The 18955-nt window shown below is 37.5% G+C and overlaps 1 protein-coding gene across 3 annotated transcripts in view; it reads left to right on the forward strand.

Annotated features, from left to right (window-relative positions):
• AGTPBP1 (ATP/GTP binding carboxypeptidase 1) overlaps positions 1-18955 on the forward strand; it is a 180513-nt gene that overhangs the window by 82364 nt on the left and 79194 nt on the right. For all 3 annotated transcript variants that reach the window (XM_061163732.1, XM_061163733.1, XM_061163734.1), the window contains 2 exons: positions 8155-8252; positions 13068-13184. In XM_061163732.1, coding sequence (XP_061019715.1) covers positions 8155-8252; positions 13068-13184 — 215 coding nt within the window. The remainder of the gene's footprint in view (positions 1-8154; positions 8253-13067; positions 13185-18955) is intronic.

Genomic DNA, 18955 nt, shown 5'->3' on the forward strand with positions numbered 1-18955 from the left:
CCCAAATAGATTCACCCCTAAGAGATCTTCACCAAGACATTATCATCAGGCTCTTAAAGATGAAGACAGAGGGAGGATTTTCAAAGCAGTTAGAGAAAAAATTAGAGATACCTTCTAGGTAACAAGGTACATGTGTGCCAAGTTGCTTTAGACTCTTTGCGACCCTATGGACTGTAGCCTTCCAGGCTTCTCTGAGAGATTTTCCAGGTAAGAATACTATAGTGGGTTGCTGTGCCCTCCTCCACGGAGTCTTCCTGACATAGGGATCGAACCCACCCTCATGTCTCCTGCATTGGCAGGTGGGTTCTTTACTGCTCGCACCACCAGGTAACGAGGTACCTACCTACAGGGTAATCCTGGTGAGCCTATTAGCAAATTTTTCAAGCAGAAGCTTTGCATGCCAGGAGAGAGTAGGATGATATATTCAAATTACTTGAAGAGAATAGCTGTCAATAAAAAATACTTCACCCATCAAGTTGTCCTTCAGAAATGAAAGAGATATAAAGACTTCAGGAAAATAACACAAGCTGAATGCCCACTCTGACCATTTTACTTAGTTCAGTTAGTTAGTTAGTCAGTTCAGTCTCTCAGTCGTGTCCGACTCTGCGACCCCATGAATTGCAGCACGCCAGGCCTCCCTGTCCATCACAAACTCCCGTAGTTCACTCAAACTCATGCCCATCGAGTCGGTGATGCCATCTAGCCATCTCATCCTCTGTCGTCCCCTTCTCCTCCTGCCCCCAATCCCTCCCAGCATCAGGGTCTTTTCCAATGAGTCAACTCTTCGCATGAGGTGGCCAAAGTATTGGAGTTTCAGCTTCAGATTAAGTCCCTCCAATGAACATCTAGGATCTGTCTCCTTCAGGATGGACTGGTTGGATCTCCTTGCAGTCCAAGGGACTCTCAAGAGTCTTCTCCACACCACAGTTCAAAAGCATCAATTTTTTGGCACTCTGCTTTCTTCACAATCCAACTCTCACATCCACACGTGACCACTGGAAAAACCATAGTCTTGACCAGACGGACCTTTGTTGGCAAAGTAATGTCTCTGCTTTTTAATATACTATCTAGGTTGGTCATAACTTTCCTTCCAAGGAGTAAGCGTCTTTTAATTTCATGGCTGCAGTCACCATCTGCAGTGATTTTGGAGCCCCCAAAAATAAAGTCTGACACTGTTTCCACTGTCTCCACATCTATTTCCCATGAGGTGATGGGACCAGATGCCATGATCTTAGTTTTCTGAATGTTGAGTCTTAAGCCAACTTTTTCACTCTTCTCTTTCACTTTCATCAAGAGGCTTTTTAGTTCCTCTTCACTTTTCTGCCATAAGGGTGGTGTCATCTGCATATCTTAGGTTATTGACATTTCTCGCGGCAATCTTGATTCCAGCTTGTGCTTCTTCCAGACCAGCATTTCTCATGATGTACTCTGCATATAAGTTAATTAAGCAGGGTGACAATATATAGCCTTGACATACTCCTTTTCCTATTTGGAACCAGTCTGTTGTTCCATGTCCAGTTCTAACTGTTGCTTCCTGCCCTGCATACAGGTTTCTCAAGAGACAGGTCAGATGGTCTGGTATTCCCATCTCCTTCAGAATTTTTCACAGTTTATTGTGATCCACACAGTCAAAGGCTTTGTCATAGTCAGTAAAGCAGAAATAGATGTTTTTCTGAAACTCTCTTGCTTTTTCGATGATCCAGCAGATATTGGCAATTTGATCTCTGGTTCCTCTGCCTTTTCTAAAACCAGCTTGAATATCTGGAAGTTCACGGTTCATGTATTGCTGAAGCCTGGCTTGGAGAATTTTGAGCATTACTTTACTAGCGTGTGAGACGAGTGCAATTGTGTGGTAGTTTGAGCATTCTTTGGCATTGCCTTGCTTTGGGGTTGGAATGATAACGGACCTTTTCCAGTCCTGTGGCCACTGCTGAGTTTTCCCAATTTGCTGGCATATTGAGTACAGCACTTTCACAGCATCATCTTTCAGGATTTGAAATAGCTCAACTGGAATTCTATCACTTCCACTAGCTTTGTTCATAGTGATGCTTTCTAAGGCCCACTTGACTTCACATTCCAGGATATCTGGCTCTAGGTGAGTGATGACACCATCGTGATTATCTGTGTCATGAAGATCTTTTTTGTACAGTTCTTCTGTGTGTTCTTGCCACCTCTTCTTAATATCTTCTGCTTCTGTTAGGTCCATACCATTTCTGTCCTTTATTGAGCCCATTTTTGCATGAAATGTTCACTTGGTATCTCTGATTTTCTTGAAGAGATCTTTAGTCTTTCCCATTGTGTTGTTCTCTTCTATTTCTTTGCACTGATCCCTGAGGAAGGCTTTCTTATCTCTCCTGGCTGTTCTTTGGAACTCTGCATTTAAATGGGAATATCTTTCCTTTTCTCCTTTGCTTTTCTCTTCTCTTCATTTCACAGCTATTTGTAAGGCCTCCTCAGACAACCATTTTAGGTTTTTGCATTTCTTTTCCATGGGGATGGTCTTGATCCCTGTCTCCTCTACAATGTCACGAACCTCCGTCCATGGTTCATCAGGCTCTCTGTCTATCAGATCTAGTCCCTTAAATCTATTTCTCACTTCCACTGTATAGTCATAAGGGATTTGATTTAGGTCATATCTGAATGGTCTAGTGGTTATCCCTACCTTCTTCAGTTTAAGTATGAATTTGGCAATAAGGAGTTTATGATCTGAGCCACAGTCAGCTCCCCATCTTGTTTTTGCTGACTATATAGAGCTTCTCCATCTTTGGCTGCAAAGAATATAATCAGTCTGATTTTGGTGTTGGCCATCTGGTGATGTCCATGTGTAGAGTTTTCTCTTGTGTTGTTGGAAGCGGGTGTTTGCTATGACCAGTGCGTTCTCTTGGCAAAACTCTATTAGCCTTTGCCCTGCTTCATTCTGTACTCCAATGCCAAATTTGCCTGTTACTCCAGGTGTTTCTTGACTTCCTACTTTTGCATTCCAGTCCCCTATAAGAAAAAGGACATCTTTTTTGGGTGTTAGTTATAAAAGGTCTTGTAGCAAGTACCAAATATTCTAGCTATAACCATTAGGTTAGGAAAAAAGAAAGAAAAGACAAGTTAATTCAGAAAGGTGGAAATGAAATCATCTCTGTTTGCAGTGACATTATCTTATATGTAGAAAACTGTAGCATCTCTACCAAAAAACTGTTAGAACTAATGAATTAAGTAAAGGTATAGGATACAAAATCAACATACAAATCGTCGTTGTATTCTTATGCACTAATAATGAACTATCTGAAAGAGAAATTAAGAATGCAACCCCATTTACAGTTGCATCAAGACAGTAAAGTACTGACAAATAAGTTTTACCAAGGAGTTGAAGACCTGTATGCTGAATAATAAAATGTTGTTGAAAGTCGTTGAAGTAGACACACACACAAATTGAAAGATATCCTGTGTTCTTGAATTGGAAGGATTAATATAAAAATGTTCATGCTGACCAAAGTTATCTTCATAATCAATACAATCCCTATCAAAATTTCAGTGGCATTTTTCACAGAAATATAAAAACTATTCTGAAATTTATATGAAATCATAAAAGACCCAAATAGCCAAAGCAATCTTGAGAAAGAAGGACAGAGTTGGAGGCATCACACTCCCTGATTTCAAGCTATTATGAGCTTTGTTGTTCTTCGTTCGCTCAGTCCTATCCAACTGAAGCTTCAACTTCAGCGTCGGTCCTTCCAGTGAATATTCAGGGTTGATTTTCTTTAGGATTGATTGTGAGCTATGGTACTCAGAATAGTACAGTACTCAAATAAAGCATGCATAAGAGCTGGAACAGAATGGAGAGCCTGGTCAGAAACCCAAGCATAATATGGTCAATTAAGTTTTGATGAGGATGCCAACAACACACAGTGGGGAAAGGACAGTTTCTTTAATAAATTACGTTGGGAAAACTAGGTATCCACATGCAAAAGAATGAAGCTGGACCCCTGTTTTACACCATTCACAAAAATTGACTTGAAATGGATAAACTGTACATGTAAGACCTGAAATTATAAAACTCCTAGAAGAAAACTTAGGGGAAAAGATCCTAGACGTAGTTGGTCTTAGCAGTGGTTTCTTGGATAAGATAACAAAAGTGTAGGCAACAGAAGCTAAAATAAACAAGTGGGACTACATCAAACTAAAAAGATTCTGCACAGCAAAGGAGAATTTACTGAAAAGGCCACCTATAGTATAGGAGAAGATATTTAGAAACTATATATCTAATGAAAGATTAATATAAAAAAATACATAGAACTCATATAGCTGAATAATACAAAGAAAGATAGTACAATTAAAAATGGGCAAAAGACTTGAATAGACAGTTTCCTCAAAGAACGATGTACCAATGGCCAGAAGATAATGAAAAGGTGCTGTATATCAGTAATCATCAGGGAAGTGCAAACCAAAACCTCGAAGAGAAATCCCCTCACACCTCTTAGAATGGCTATTATCAAAAAGACAAGAGGTAGCAAATAGCAAGGATTTGGAGAAAACAGAACCCTTACACTCTGTTGGTGGGTATGTAACATGGTATATCAGCATACCCATGTTCATTTCAGCACTATTTACACTAGTCAACATTTGTAAATAACCTTAATGTCTTTCCATGGATGAATGGATAAAGGAAAAGTGATTTGTGTAGATGATTCAGCCAATAAGAAAAATAAATATCATTTGTGACAGTATGGATGAATCTGGAGGGGATTTATGCTAAGTGAAATGTGAAAGACAAAGAAAGATACTGTATGGTATCACTTACACATGCAATCTTTGAATTAAAAAGAAAAAAAAACAAAAAGTTTCAAAGAAACAGAATAGAATGTTGGATTCCAGGGCGTGGAAGAATGGTAAATGGGTGATAAGATCCAAGGGCGTACCTTTTTAGTTTTGAGAAGATTAAGTTCTGAGAAGCTAACATATAGCATGGTTCAGTTCAGTTCAGTTCAGTTCAGTTGCTCAGTTGTGTCTGACTCTTCACGACCCCATGGACTGCAGCACGCCAGGCATGCCTTTCCAACATCAACTCCTGGAGTTTACTCAAACTCATCTCCATTGAGTTCGTGATGCCATCCAACCATCTCATGCTCTGTCATCCCCTTCTCCTCCTGCCCTCAATCTTTCCCAGCATCAGGGTCTTTTCCAGTGAGTCACTTCTTTGCATCAGGTGGCCAAAGTATTGGAGTTTCAGCTTCAGCATCAGTCCTTTCCAGTGAACACCCAGGACTCATCTCCTTCATGATGGTCTGGTTGGATCTTCTTGCAGTCCAAGGGACTCTCCAGAGTTTTCTACAACACCACAGCTCAAAAGCATCAATTCTTCAGTGCTCAGCTTTCCTTATAGTCCAACTCTCACATCCATATGTGACTGGAAAAACCATAGCTTTGACTAGACAGACCTTTGTTGACAAAGTAATGTCTCTGCTTTTTAATATGCTATCTAGGTTGGTCATAACTTTCCTTCCAAGGAGTAAGCGTCTTTTAGTTTCATGGCTGCAGTCACTATCTGCAGTGATTTTGGAGCCCCCCAAAATAAAGTCTGTCACTGTTTCCACTGTTTCCCCATCTATTTGCCATGAAGTGATGGGACCGGATGCCATGATCTTAGTTTTCTGAATGTTGAGCTTTAAGACAATTTTTTCACTCTCCTCTTTTACTTTCAGCAGGAGGCTCTTTAGTTCTTTACTTTCTCCCATAAGGTTGGTGTCACCTGCATATCTTAGGTTATTGACATTTCTCCCGGCAATCTTGATTCCAGCTTGTGCTTCTTCCAGACCAGCGTTTCTCATGATGTACTCTGCACATAAGTTAAATAAGTAGAGTGACAATATATAGCCTTGACGTACTCCTTTTCCTATTTGGAACCAGTCTGTTGTTCCATGTCCAGTTCTAACTGTTGCTTCCTGACCTGAATACAAGTTTCTCAAGAGGCAGGTCAGGTGGTCTGGTATTCCCATCTCTTGAAGAACTGTCCACAGTTTATTGTGATCCACACAGTCAAAGGCTTTGGTGCAGTCAATAATACAGAAGTAGATGTCTTTCTGGAACTCTCTTGCTTTTTCAATGATCCAACAGATTTTGGCAATTTGTCTCTGGTTCCTCTGCCTTTTCTAAAACCAGCTTGAACATCTGGAAGTTCACAGTTTACATATTGCTGAATCCTGGCTTGGAGAATTTTGAGCATTACTTTACTAGCGTGTGAGATGAGTGCAATTGTGTGCACTCATTTTTGAGCATTCTTTGGCATTGCTTTTCTTAGGGATTGGAATGAAAACTGACCTTTTCCAGTCCTGTGGCCACTGCTGAGTTTTCCCAATGCTGGCATATTGAGTGCAGCACTTTCACAGCATCATCTTTTAGGATTCGAAATAATTCAACTGGAATTCCATCACTTCCACTAGCTTTGTTTGTAGTGATGCTTCCTAAGGCCCACTTGATTTCACATTCCAGGATGTCTGGCTCTAGGTGAGTGATGACACCATCATGATTATCTGGGTCGTGAAGATCTTTTTTGTACAGTTCTTCTGTGTATTCTTGCCACCTCTTGTTAATCTTCTGCTTCTGTTAGGTCCATACCATTTCTGTCCTTTATTGAGCCCATTTTTGCATGAAATGTTCCCTTGGTATCTCTGATTTCCTTGAAGAGATCTCTAGTCTTTCCCATTCTAGTTAATATGGCATTGTGTATTTGAGAGTTACTGAGAGTACATCTTAAGCATTCTCACCACATGTACGTGTGAACCCACATACAAAGTGTTAACAGTGTTAGCCATGTTAAATGATGGTGGTATTATGTTCATCTTGACAGTCATTTTACCATGATTTACCATTTTACCATATATCATCACATCTCGCACTTTTAATATATATGGTTATATTTGTCAGTTATTCCTCAATAGAATAAAAAATAAAAGGAAAGTTTGGGAACATATTCTTTAAAAATATTCTCTACTTTGTCCTAATGCACTCATTTACTTACATGAGTCCTCTCAGAGCTCTCCTCTATGCTTCTTTCCTTGTGTCCCCCACATCCATGCCCTCATGGATTTTTGCATTCTATTTCCTGGGCTTTTGCATTCTATTTCCTGGGCTGTCTCTAATGTATATTCGTTCTTCAGCCTCATTACTACTGTATTGGTCCAGGTAGTTATTGTCTTTTCCTCTGTTCATTGGTCTGCTTCCACATATGTGTTATGTTTCTCATGGCTATCAGAGTGATCTTTTCAAAAATCTTAACTTAAACCACTCTCCTCTTAAAAATCACTAGTGCTTGTCTTCCACTGGGTGAAAATCTAAACTACTTGACCTCTTATACCCTTCACTTTCTCATTCTTTGCTTTTCTTAGTACTTTCTCAAGCATGCAAGTTAAGTCATGATTAACTTATTATTTTCCAAAGATATCATTAAAATTATTTTCGGGTTATAATTTCTTCTTCTTAAAAGCCACACTTACACACTCTTAAATTCACCTAGAAAGCTGCTATATTTTCCTCTAAGATACTGCTTACTACTTGTTTTGTGAAGTGATCACTAATAATCTCAGTCCTAAGCAGTTTATATTTACTTCCTGTCCCTGTTTTCCCGTGGCATTTTTAAGTTTATGCCTTCATTATCATATATCTTTTATATTATAATTATTTTTAGTCTTTCTCTATTTAACTTCATAAGCACCCTGAGGGCAGAGAGTACATTTGCACATCTTTTAACAAATTCCCAGCACACAACACAGTGCATGGTACATGGCAGTCATTGAGGGAAATCTATGGTAAGTGAATTGTAAGTAGATGAAAGTAGTTATTGAAATGTATCATAAATAGGAAACAAGATGTTTCATTCAGGCTATTGCAATATAAGACATTAATTTTTTAGAACTTTCCAACATTAATAAAAAAGCCCATAAATTTTTAGAGGGCTTTTCCAAATTTTGAAGTATTTTCACTTCATCCCATAGGTTTTTCAACACCTGGGACAACATTAGAGATATTTTTTAATAAGAAAATATAATTTAGTTTTCCTTTAGTAATTGAGATACTGATGCTATATATATATAACATTCTACTTTTGGATGTGCATGTTATAGAATGCTTACCTCTGACCTACTTATAGCACATTTTGTATCACAGTGGATGACGTAGTAGATGAAAGTGATGACAACGATGATATTGATTTAGAAGCTGAAAATGAAACTGAAAATGAAGATGACCTAGATCAAAATTTTAAGGTTGGTATAAATTTCTGTTTTCAGCCAATTTATGAATGTATACACAGTTGTAGAAAAAAGATTGGGTAGATATATATAGCTACTGAAAGTGAAAGTCGCTGAGTCATGTCTGACTCTTTGCCCGAATTCTGTGGGCCAGAATACTGGAGAGGGTAGCCTTTCCCTTCTCCAGGGGTCTTCCCAACCCAGGGATTGAACCCAGGTCTCCTGCATTGCAGGCAGATTCTTTACTAGCTGAGCCACAAAGGAAGCCCAAGAATACTGGAGTGGGTAGCCTATCCCTTCTCCAGCAGATCTTCCCGACCCAGAAATCAAACTGGGGTCTCCTGCATTGAGGGGGATTCTTTCCCAACTGAGCTATCAGGGAACAGTAGATAAATTTGTTTTATCCACATCTTTTTTATCATGACTAATTGGACACTAAGCTATTGAAAGGAAAATAATGTTGCTTTAAATACATTGTCTGCAAAGGGCCTTAAAATAAAATATTTTCACTCTTTTCTGACCAGAGAGATTTTATCTAACCTTTCTGACTTAGATTTTAAAGTCTAGGGAAATCTAAGTTTGAGTCACAACTTACTTCGCTTTATTAAGTGGTAGAGGGGGCCATTTTAGTATCTGTAGAAAAACATCTGTTTAATTCCTTCATTTTTCAACTGCTTAGCTTTTATAACTTTTGGGGGCAGAGGGAGTCTGTTTGACTCTCATCTCCTTGGGCCTTTTTGTCTTGAAATGCTACATGGAAATTGGTTTACACTGAGTATTTGACTGTCTTTGGAGATAGAGTCTAAGATAGTGGAAGGAGATTTCTATCTTAACAGCAGATGTAGAACCAGTTTTATGTGATAACCAAGGCAAGCTTTGGCTAAATTGCAAAGGTAACATGATGGTATGCATCCTGGCATCAAGAAGCTACAAAGAAGAAAAACAGTGCATGCTCTGGAAAGAAAGTGAAGTTGCTCAGTCGTGTCCGACTCTTTATGACCCCATGGACTGTAGCCTGCCAGGCTCCTCCAGCCGTGGGATTTTCCAGACAAGAATACTGGAGTGGGGTGCCATTTCCTTCTCCAGGGGATCTTCCCGACTCAGGGATCAAACCTGGTTCTCCTGCAGGCACTCTTTACCGTCTGAACTACCAGGGAAGCCACAGGCTCTGGTGTTCAAGGCAAGAAATCTGGGGTAACTGTATGTTGGTGGTTCTGGATTTGATATAGTGAATGAACTGGTAGAATCTGAGGTAGGACAGGTCAGGAGAGTTTACATTCTGTATATAAAGTGTTCCTTAGATAACAAGAGGTATATTAAAATCAACTGTTTGGATTTATTGGGATATGAGTGTCTAGAGATAGTAAAATTTTGTAGATTAATACTAAGTTTATAATTTAAAGTTTTTTATGTTATTGGAAACCTTTCTTTTATGTATGTTTCCATGTCTGTTAAAAACAGAGTATTTTGAATATAACTTATTCTTTCTGGCTCAGGGTCCTTATTAAAAATGTCTACAGATGTGATCTGCAGATGTAAAAATGGAAATTGGTAGGGAAGTAGAACTCAATAGGAATTTATAACAGTGATACTAATTTTTCTGCTTGGAGGTTGTCAGTGTATATGCATGAATACATATTTAAAATTTTTTTAAATATCATTTGAAGGTAAGTTACATACCTTATATAACATGGTTGTTTATCCCTAAATATATTAGTGTGTATTTCCTAAGGACAGTGATCCAGTCATCTCTCAGTGTCCTGGGGTACTGGTCCCTGGACCCACCTTGGATACCAAAATCCACTGATGCTCAATTTCCTTATATAAAGTGATGAAGTAATTGCATGTAACCTATGCACATCCTCCCATATACTTTGTCATCTCTAGATTACCTATAATACCTAATAATATATAAATAGTATGTAAATAGTTGTAAGTAAAATGTTAATGCTGTGTATATAGTTATTGGCATGCCACAAATTCATGTTTTACTCTTTGGAATTGTGTTTCTTTAAAATTTTCAATCCACGGTTGGTTGAATCTGAGGAATGGCAACGTGTGGATATAGAGGACTGGCTGTTCTCTCCTATATAACCCAATACAGTCACCAACTTAATACATTTAAAGTGATAGTATCATTTTTATCTTATCTACCATCCACATTCCATTTTGTTAGCTGATCTAATAATTTCCTTTATAAGATTTTTTTTTTCCTCTCCAGTATAGAATCTAGCATCAGGTATTGCATTTAATTATCTTGTCTCTTAAGTCTCCTTTAATTTAGAACATTTCCACAGATTTCTTTTTTGGCATTCACATCTATAAAAAAGTTATTGGCAGTATTACTCACTAGGGTATTTGAGATTGCTTACATTTACCTCATTTTTACCTTAACACAGCAATCATGTGATAAGAAAAAGTAATAGATTGAATTTATTGAATACATAGTCCTGTGCTAGTCCATGTGCCTTACATATATAGACATACCTTGTTTTATTACACTTTGCTTTATTGTGCTTTGTAGATACTGTGTTCTTAACAAATTGGAGAAGGTTTGTGGCAACCTTATGTGAAACAAGCCTATTGGTGCCATTTTTCCAACAGCATTTGCTCACTTAATGTCTTTGTGTGACATTTTTTGTAGTTTTACAATGTTTCAAACTTTTTCAGTATTAATATATTGATATTTGTTATGGCTATCTGTGACCGGTGATTTTGGTTATAATTATTTAGCAATAAATATTTTTAAATTAGGATATTGTTTTTTTTAGATGTTATGTATTGAACACTTAATGGACCACAGTATAGTGTGAACATAACTTTTATATGTATTGGAAAACCAAGAATTCACCTGACTTGCTTTATTGTGACATTTGTTTTATTGTGGTGGTCTGGAACTGAACCTGTGTCTGGGTATGCCTATAGTAGTCATTAAATCCTGTAAGGTATGTGGTATTATTACCTCTGCTTTACAGGGCTGATAGATGGAAACCAAAAACTCAGAAAGGTTATCAGCTGTAGAGACTGCAATCACACTTGAACACAGATGTTAAACCTGTAGTGATTCCATTCTCTTTGCCCTAGATTTTTCAGAGTTTGGAAAATTTATAGAAATTTGGAGGTTCTAGAAGACTTGTCTTCAGATTGCCAGAACTAGTCAGCTTATAATCTTCAGTATATTCTTTTTTTCCCTCCTTAATTTTAGAAGAACTTTAAGAAGTAGGTTTATTTTTTCTGAATGTGTCAGGAGCTCTTATCTTTGTTTTTCCCCAAACCAAAACAGAAATTTTTTGCTGTTGACTTCTGAAAGTAGTTTTCTTTCCTCACTGTGCCTGTTTTACAGGTAAATTAAAAAAAATTTTTTTAAATGGCCACTTTGTAAAGCTGTATCATCATAAAATAATACTGAATATTGGACTGCTAGTGTGTTTAGAGAAAGGAATATCTTTAAAGTTTTTTTTATTATTTTGAAAGTGTTATCTACTTTAATAGATGCTAATCAAGACAATTATGTATTTTTGGTTTTTCAAAGCATAATTTAAGGATATATGAAATTATATATTTTATGTATATGATACAATAATTAATATGATACTCTTTAAATAAAACTGGTCTTTATTATTTATGGCAATGGGAAAAATAATTTTATTGGTTAAAGAAATAATAGCTAAACTCCTTATTATGAGATATGGGAAATACTTAGTATATTTTTCTTTTTTAAATTACTTGTTAGTATGACAGTATATAAATATAATCAGATGCATGTATATAAAATATTTTAAGGATTGACAATAGCATGAATTTAAATCTGAAAAATAAGTAGTTTGTTCTTATACTGTCTTTCTTTAACCATCAACACAGGTAGTGATGGATTTGTATTTGTGTTAGGCCAGAGTTGTTAAGGGTCCTAGAAGCTAGCTTGGATAGTAGGTAACTGACATTTATCTTTCCATCATGATGTATATTGTCTCCTTGTACAGGTATAGATCAGATTGATCCTGGGTGCATATCTTATTCCTATGAGGTCATATTTCTTTACATTTACTGTCTATTTTTTTTGCCCAAAGAGACATGGAAATCATTTCCAGCTGTTGTTTCACTCCTCAGTGTTTTTTACCCCTGAACAACAGAGTGAATGATGATACTGAATCTTTTCTAAGGGAACTTTATTGACCATGGAATATAAGAGTGTGTGATAACCATTGCTCTCTCTTGAGGCAGTGCATTATGTTGGCTAACAGCGTATTCTTTGAAATCACTGATTGATTTTACATCCTGCTCCTGTTTGCAAGCCACTTAACCTCACTGTACTTCAGTCTCTTCTTTAGTTAAATGGAGATGATGATACTAGTTTATAGTATTCTTACACAGATTAAATTAGATCATAAGGTAACATCCTTAGCATATTGCCTCACATATTTCATTGCTCGATAAAAGTTATTTTGATTATCACCACCACCATCATATACTTAGGTTTTTCAGTTTAGTTTTCTGAAGTTTTACTGCCCTTTAATCTGAGCAAAATGATGGCAGTTAGTGGGATTGGGGGCAGGGAGCATACTTTAGTATTGATCTTGATGTTAGTTTTTCTATCTTGAGGAGCCCAAATACTGTATTATGTTAGAATAATCTTTGATTAAAAGAAAACAAAACAACCAAGACAGCAATAATACAACAACCAAAAAATATAAGCAAATTTTATTTTACAATGAAATTAATGCAGCCTTTCTGTAGTGATTATTGTCTATGTGCATGTAGTTAATAATTTGGAAACTTTAAATCTGAAATGTATTTTTCTTAATTAATGACATTCCATTTTTATTATTTCAGAATGATGATATTGAAACGGATATTAACAAACTAAAACCCCAGCAAGAACCAGGACGAACAATAGAAGAACTTAAAATGTATGAACACCTTTTCCCTGAGCTTGTTGATGATTTTCAGGTATAAATATAGACAATTCAGCATCTTAACTCATTTTAAGAAAGAGTTCTTTTTTCTTAGACCCATAATCACTCTTTTCTTTCTTCATTTCATTTCTAAAAGATGAAAGTAGCATTGCTTTTCTGAGTGACTTTGGAGAATTATTTCAACATTCTGAGCTACAAAATGGGAAACTGCTATCTGTAAAATGAGAGAACTAGACCATTTAAGTTTTGGACTAGCTTTTAAATTTTTTAATCATTTTTTAATCAAAATAATTGACATAGTTTTTATTAACTTTTAAAAATCATTAGAAAGGCATTTCTGAAAGGGAGATGAGAGAAAATATTTAATTAAAAATATAGTCTGTGCTAGTTGAATTGTTTTTCCTAATAGTCACCATATAATCATGGAATATCAGGGAAAGAGGACAGCTGGAAGTTGTTTCTGAAATGTTGACAAGAAGTCACTCTCCTTATGAAGCAACTTAAAGACTTCATTGCCAGGAAAAATATCAATAAATTCAGATATGCAGATGATATCATTCTAATGACAGACAGTGAAGAGGAACAAAAGAGCCTCTTGGTAAGGGTGAAAGATGAGAGTGAAAAAGCTGGCTTAAAACTCAGTATTCAAAAAAATGAAGATCATGGCATCTGGTCCTATCACTTCATGGCAAGAAGGGGGAAAAGTAGAAACAGTGACAAATTGTTTTTCTTGGGCTCCAAAATTGTGGATGGTGACTGCAGCCATCAAATTAAAAGAGGCTTGCTTCTTGGAAGGAAAGCTATGACAAACCTAGTCAGTGTATTAAAGCAGAGACGTCACTTTGCCGACAAAAGTCCATCTGTGGTTTTTCCAGTAGTCATGTACGGATGAGAGAGTTGGACCGTAAAGCAGGCTGAGCACCAAAGAATTGATGCTTTTGAACTGTGGTGCTAGAGAAGACTCTTGAGAATCCCTTGCACAGCAAGGAGATCAAACCAGTCCATCCTAAAGGAAATCATCCCTGAATATTCATCGGGAAGAACTGATTCTGAAGCTGAAGCTCTAGTACTTTGGCCACCTGATGCATAGAGCCGACTCTTTGGAAAAGACCCTGATGCTGGGAAAGATTGAAGACAAAAGGAGAAGGGGGCTGCAGAGGGTGAGATGGTTAGATAGTATCACCAACACAATGGACATGAGTTTGAGTGAACTCTGGGAGATAATGAAGAACGGGGGAGCCTGGTGTGTTGTAGACTATGGGGTTGCAAAGAGTCAGACACAACTTGGTGACTGAACAACAAGTCCTCATTTATTTACTAGAATATAATATACAACCTGGATTGCACAGCTATTAAATGATAAAGCTGATTGAATTGATGGCAAGTAGTAGATGTAATATTTGCACTCCCTCTGCTGCTCACTTGTGGGTTTCTGAAACTGCCCAAGATCTTAAACTGTAAAATGATGGGTTTGAATCATATAATTAGGATTTACTTATGTAAACCCCTTCCTCCAAGTTTCACACTTAATTTCCAGTTGCTTAAAGAAAAAGACTTAAATGTGAAGCTATTGAGAGATAAAAAGAGAGAAGTACTTGCTAGCTAATGTTTACATTTCACAGTTCTAATTATTCAGGTTTTTCTTTGGGAAATAATGAGCTTTGGATGTGATGGAAGAGGCAGCAAATTGCTCCCTCTCTCCCTCCCCTACTGTCTCGGTACTCCCCATAGAATTGGTGGATGTTGGAGGGTATGTTGAAATCAGGGGTAGGACAGAGGAAATCGGGAAAGAGGACAAGAGTGAAGGAGAGGATATTTGTTGAAAAGAAAAAGAAGAAGGCAGGAAGAGGCATTTGGGAAAGGATGCAGGGTGATTTTCTTTTGTGCAACCTACAGGAAGTATCTGGCTGCTCTTTTAACACGTTTGTGCCCACTAAAAAACCCAGTGATAACAAATACTGCCAATTCAAAGCCTAAAAAATATTGTAGAAGGGAATTGATTATTCTGTGAAGAAATGACCTAATTTCATCTCTGTCTTATATACATGTAGGAATTATATACTGTGCATAAAAATGGCAGGAGTTTTGATGTGGGAATAGAGAAAAGTAAGTTTTTTTTTTATTAAGTGTGAAAAGTGGAAGTGAAAGTCACACAGTTGTGTCCAACTGTTTGCGACCCCATGGACTATACAGTTCATGGAATTCTCCAGGCCAGAATACTGGAGTGGAGAGCCTTTCCCTTCTCCAGAGGATCTTCCCAACCCAGGGATCAAAGCCAGGTCTCCTGCATTGCAGGTGGATTCTTTACCAGCTGAGCCACAAGTGAAACCAAAGAATACTGGAGTGGGTAGCCTATCCCTTCTCCAGTGGATCTTCCTAACCCAGGAATTGACCTGGGGTCTTCTGCATTGCAGGTGGATTCTTTACCAACTGAGCTATCATTGGTTGGTTCTAAATAGGAACCAATGATAGCTCAGTTGGAAAGACTAGAGATCTCTTTCAAGAAAATTAGAGATACCAAGGGAACATTTCATGCAAAGATAAGTTCAATAAAGGACAGTAATGGCATGGACCTAACAGAAGCAGAAGATATTAAGAAGAGGTGGCAGAAATACACAGCAGAACTGTACAAAAAAGATCTTCACGACCCAGATAATCACGATGGTGTCATCACTCACACTCACCTAGAGCCAGATATCCTGGAATGTGAAGTCAAGTGGGCCTTAGGAAGCATCACTACGAACAAAGCTAGTGGAGGTGATGGAATTCCAGTTGAGCTTATTTCAAATCCTAAAAGATGATGCTGTGAAAGTGCTGCACTCAATATGCCAGCAAATTGGGAAATCTCAGCAGTGGCCACAGGACTGGAAAAGGTCAGTTTTCATTCCAGTCCCTAAGAAAAGCAATGCCAAAGAATGCTCAAACTACCAGACAATTGCACTCATCTCACACGCTAGTTAAGTAATGCTCAAAATTCTCCAAGCCAGGCTTCAGCAATACGTGAACCGTGAACTTCCAGATGTTCAAGCTGGTTTTAGAAAAGGCAGAGGAACCAGAGATCAAATTGCCAGCATCCGCTGGATCATTGAAAAAGCAAAAGAGTTCCAGAAAGACATCTACTTCTGTATTATTGACTGCACCAAAGCCTTTGACTGTGTGGATCACAATAAACTGTGGACAGTTCTTCAAGAGATGGGAATACCAGACCACCTGACCTGTCTCTTGAGAAACCTGTATGGAGGTCAGGAAGCAATAGTTAGAACTGGACATGAAACAACAGACTAGTTCCAAATAGGAAAAGAAGTACCTCAAGGTTGTATATTGTCACCCTGCTTAATTAACTTATATGCAGAGTACATCATGAGAAACGCTGGGCTGAAGGAAGCACAGACTGGAATCAAAATTGCTGGGAGAAATATCAATAACCTCAGATATGCAGATGAACCACCCTTATGGCAGAAAGTGAAGAAGAACTAAAGAGCCTCCTGCTGAAAGTGAAAGAGGAGAGTGAAAAAATTGTCTTAAAGCTCAACATTCAAAAAACTAAGATCATGGCATCCAGTCCCATCACTTCATGGCAAATAGATGGGAGACAGTGGAAACAGTGGCTGACTTTATTTTTCTGGGCTCCAAAATCACTGCAGATGGTGACTGCAGCCATGAAATTAAAAGACCCTTACTCCTTGGAAGGAAAGTTATGACCAAGCTAGACAGCATATTGTGGGAGAAGGTGAGGGTGGGATGTTTCAAAAGAACAGCATGTATACTATCTATGGTGAAACAGATCACCAGCCCAGGTGGGATGCATGAGACAAGTGCTTGGGCCTGGTGCACTGGGAAGACCCAGAGGAATCGGGTGGAGAGGGAGGTGGGAGCGGGGATCGGGATGGGGAATACGTGTAAATCTATGGCTGATTCATATCAATGTATGATAAAACCCACTGAAATGTTGTGAAGTAATAAGCCTCCAACTAATAAAAAAAACAAAACAAACAAACAAACAAAAAAGCAGAGACATTACTTTGTCAACAAAGGTCTGTCTAGTCAAGGTTATGGTTTTTCCAGTAGTCATGTATGGATGTGAGATTTGGACTATAAAGAAAGCTGAGCACCGAAGAATTGATGCTTTTGAACTGTGGTGTTGGAGAAGACTCTTGAGAGTCCCTTGGACTGCAAGGAGATCCAACCAGTCCATCCTAAAGGAGATCAGTTCTGGGTGTTCATTGGAGGGACTAATGTTGAAGTTGAAGCTCCAATACTTTGGCCACTTGGTGGGAAGAGCTGACTCATTTGAAAAGACCCTGATGCTGAGAAAGTTGAGGGCAGGAGGAGAAGGGGACGACAAGATGAGATTTTTGGATGGCATCACCGACTCAATGGACATGGGTTTGGGTAGACTCGAGGAGTTGGTGATGGACAGGGAGGCCTGGCGTGCTGCGGTTCATGGGGTCCCTAAGAGTCGGACGCGACTGAGCGACTGAACTGAACTGAACTGAACTGAAACAGGAAGTGTTTAGAAGATCTTTTCAGCTATCATTGTATCAAATACTAGCAGATCATGAGTTATTAAACAGAAATGAATTAATATTGATTATGACTTTGCCATTTGAATTTGCATGTCACTTTCAACATCAACCTCTGAAGCTTAGAATTACCTGATGTGTTTGTTTGTATCCTTAACACCACCCAGTTTGTTTCCAGATGTATTAAAGCTACTATTCAGTGGCCTGATGAAGGTAAAATGAGTGCATTTGAAGTCAACATAATTAACAACACAGCTTTTCGAGGGGACCTTGTGCATGCTTTTAAAGCTATAATTTTTCATTTGTTGTGACAAGTATAGTTTTGTTTCCTTTTGTTTCTTGATGGCAGAATATTAGAAGTGTCAGAATCCTGCATTTTCACAGCTCTTCTTTCATACATCTGTATTAGCATAATGACATTTACCACATGGACTTCTGTTATTCTTTTCCCCTCTTTTAAATTTGGTTTTCAATTTTTATTAAAGTTACGCATGGACAGAGTTTAAAGAGCAAATAGTTTTACATAGTTTAATTGGAAAAAAACGTTTTCTCCTTTCTATCTACCGTTTCCTACAATCAACTTTCCATGCCTTTGAAGTTAATCTCTGTAGTTCTAAATGATATGCTTAATGTGCCTTGTCTTTATTTTTCCTGATTTCATTCTCTCTCTCTCTTTTTTTATTGTTAACTTAAGGTAGGCATCTAGTAATTTTCAGTCCTCTCTTCTAATATTTACATTTTAGGCTATACATTTTCCTCTAATGACTGTTTTAGTTGCATCAAACAGATTTTGCTATTTATTGCTGTCTTTATCTTTATTTTGAAACTTTTTGTCTATTATGGTTTTTTTCCTTTGATATACTGGTAATGTTTAAGTTGTCTCCTTAATCTGCAATTTTTAAATCTCTTTATTGAATTCTAGCATATTGCAGTACAGTGGGAGGACATCTCTTTATGATTATAATCTTTTGAAATTTTGGAGGTTTATCTTATGAGTTTGAATGACGTCTACTTTTGTTACTATTTCTCATATCTTTGAAAAACATTCTGCTCCCATTAGGCACAATTGTATATTTGCCTATACAAGGACAAGATTGTTAATTGTATTTAGAAGTTCTTTTCTGTCCTTATAAATTTTTATTCCTGTGTTTCAATTACTGAGAAAAGTATGTTAAAGATTTCTCACCATGATTGTGAATTTGTTTCTTTTTGCATGTCTGTCAGTTTTTATTACATATTTTTGGAAGCTTATTATTTATTGTGTATAAGTATAAATTGATTT

Source organism: Dama dama, chromosome 16 (genome assembly GCF_033118175.1).
Source record: "Dama dama isolate Ldn47 chromosome 16, ASM3311817v1, whole genome shotgun sequence".
Lineage (NCBI taxonomy): Eukaryota > Metazoa > Chordata > Mammalia > Artiodactyla > Cervidae > Dama > Dama dama.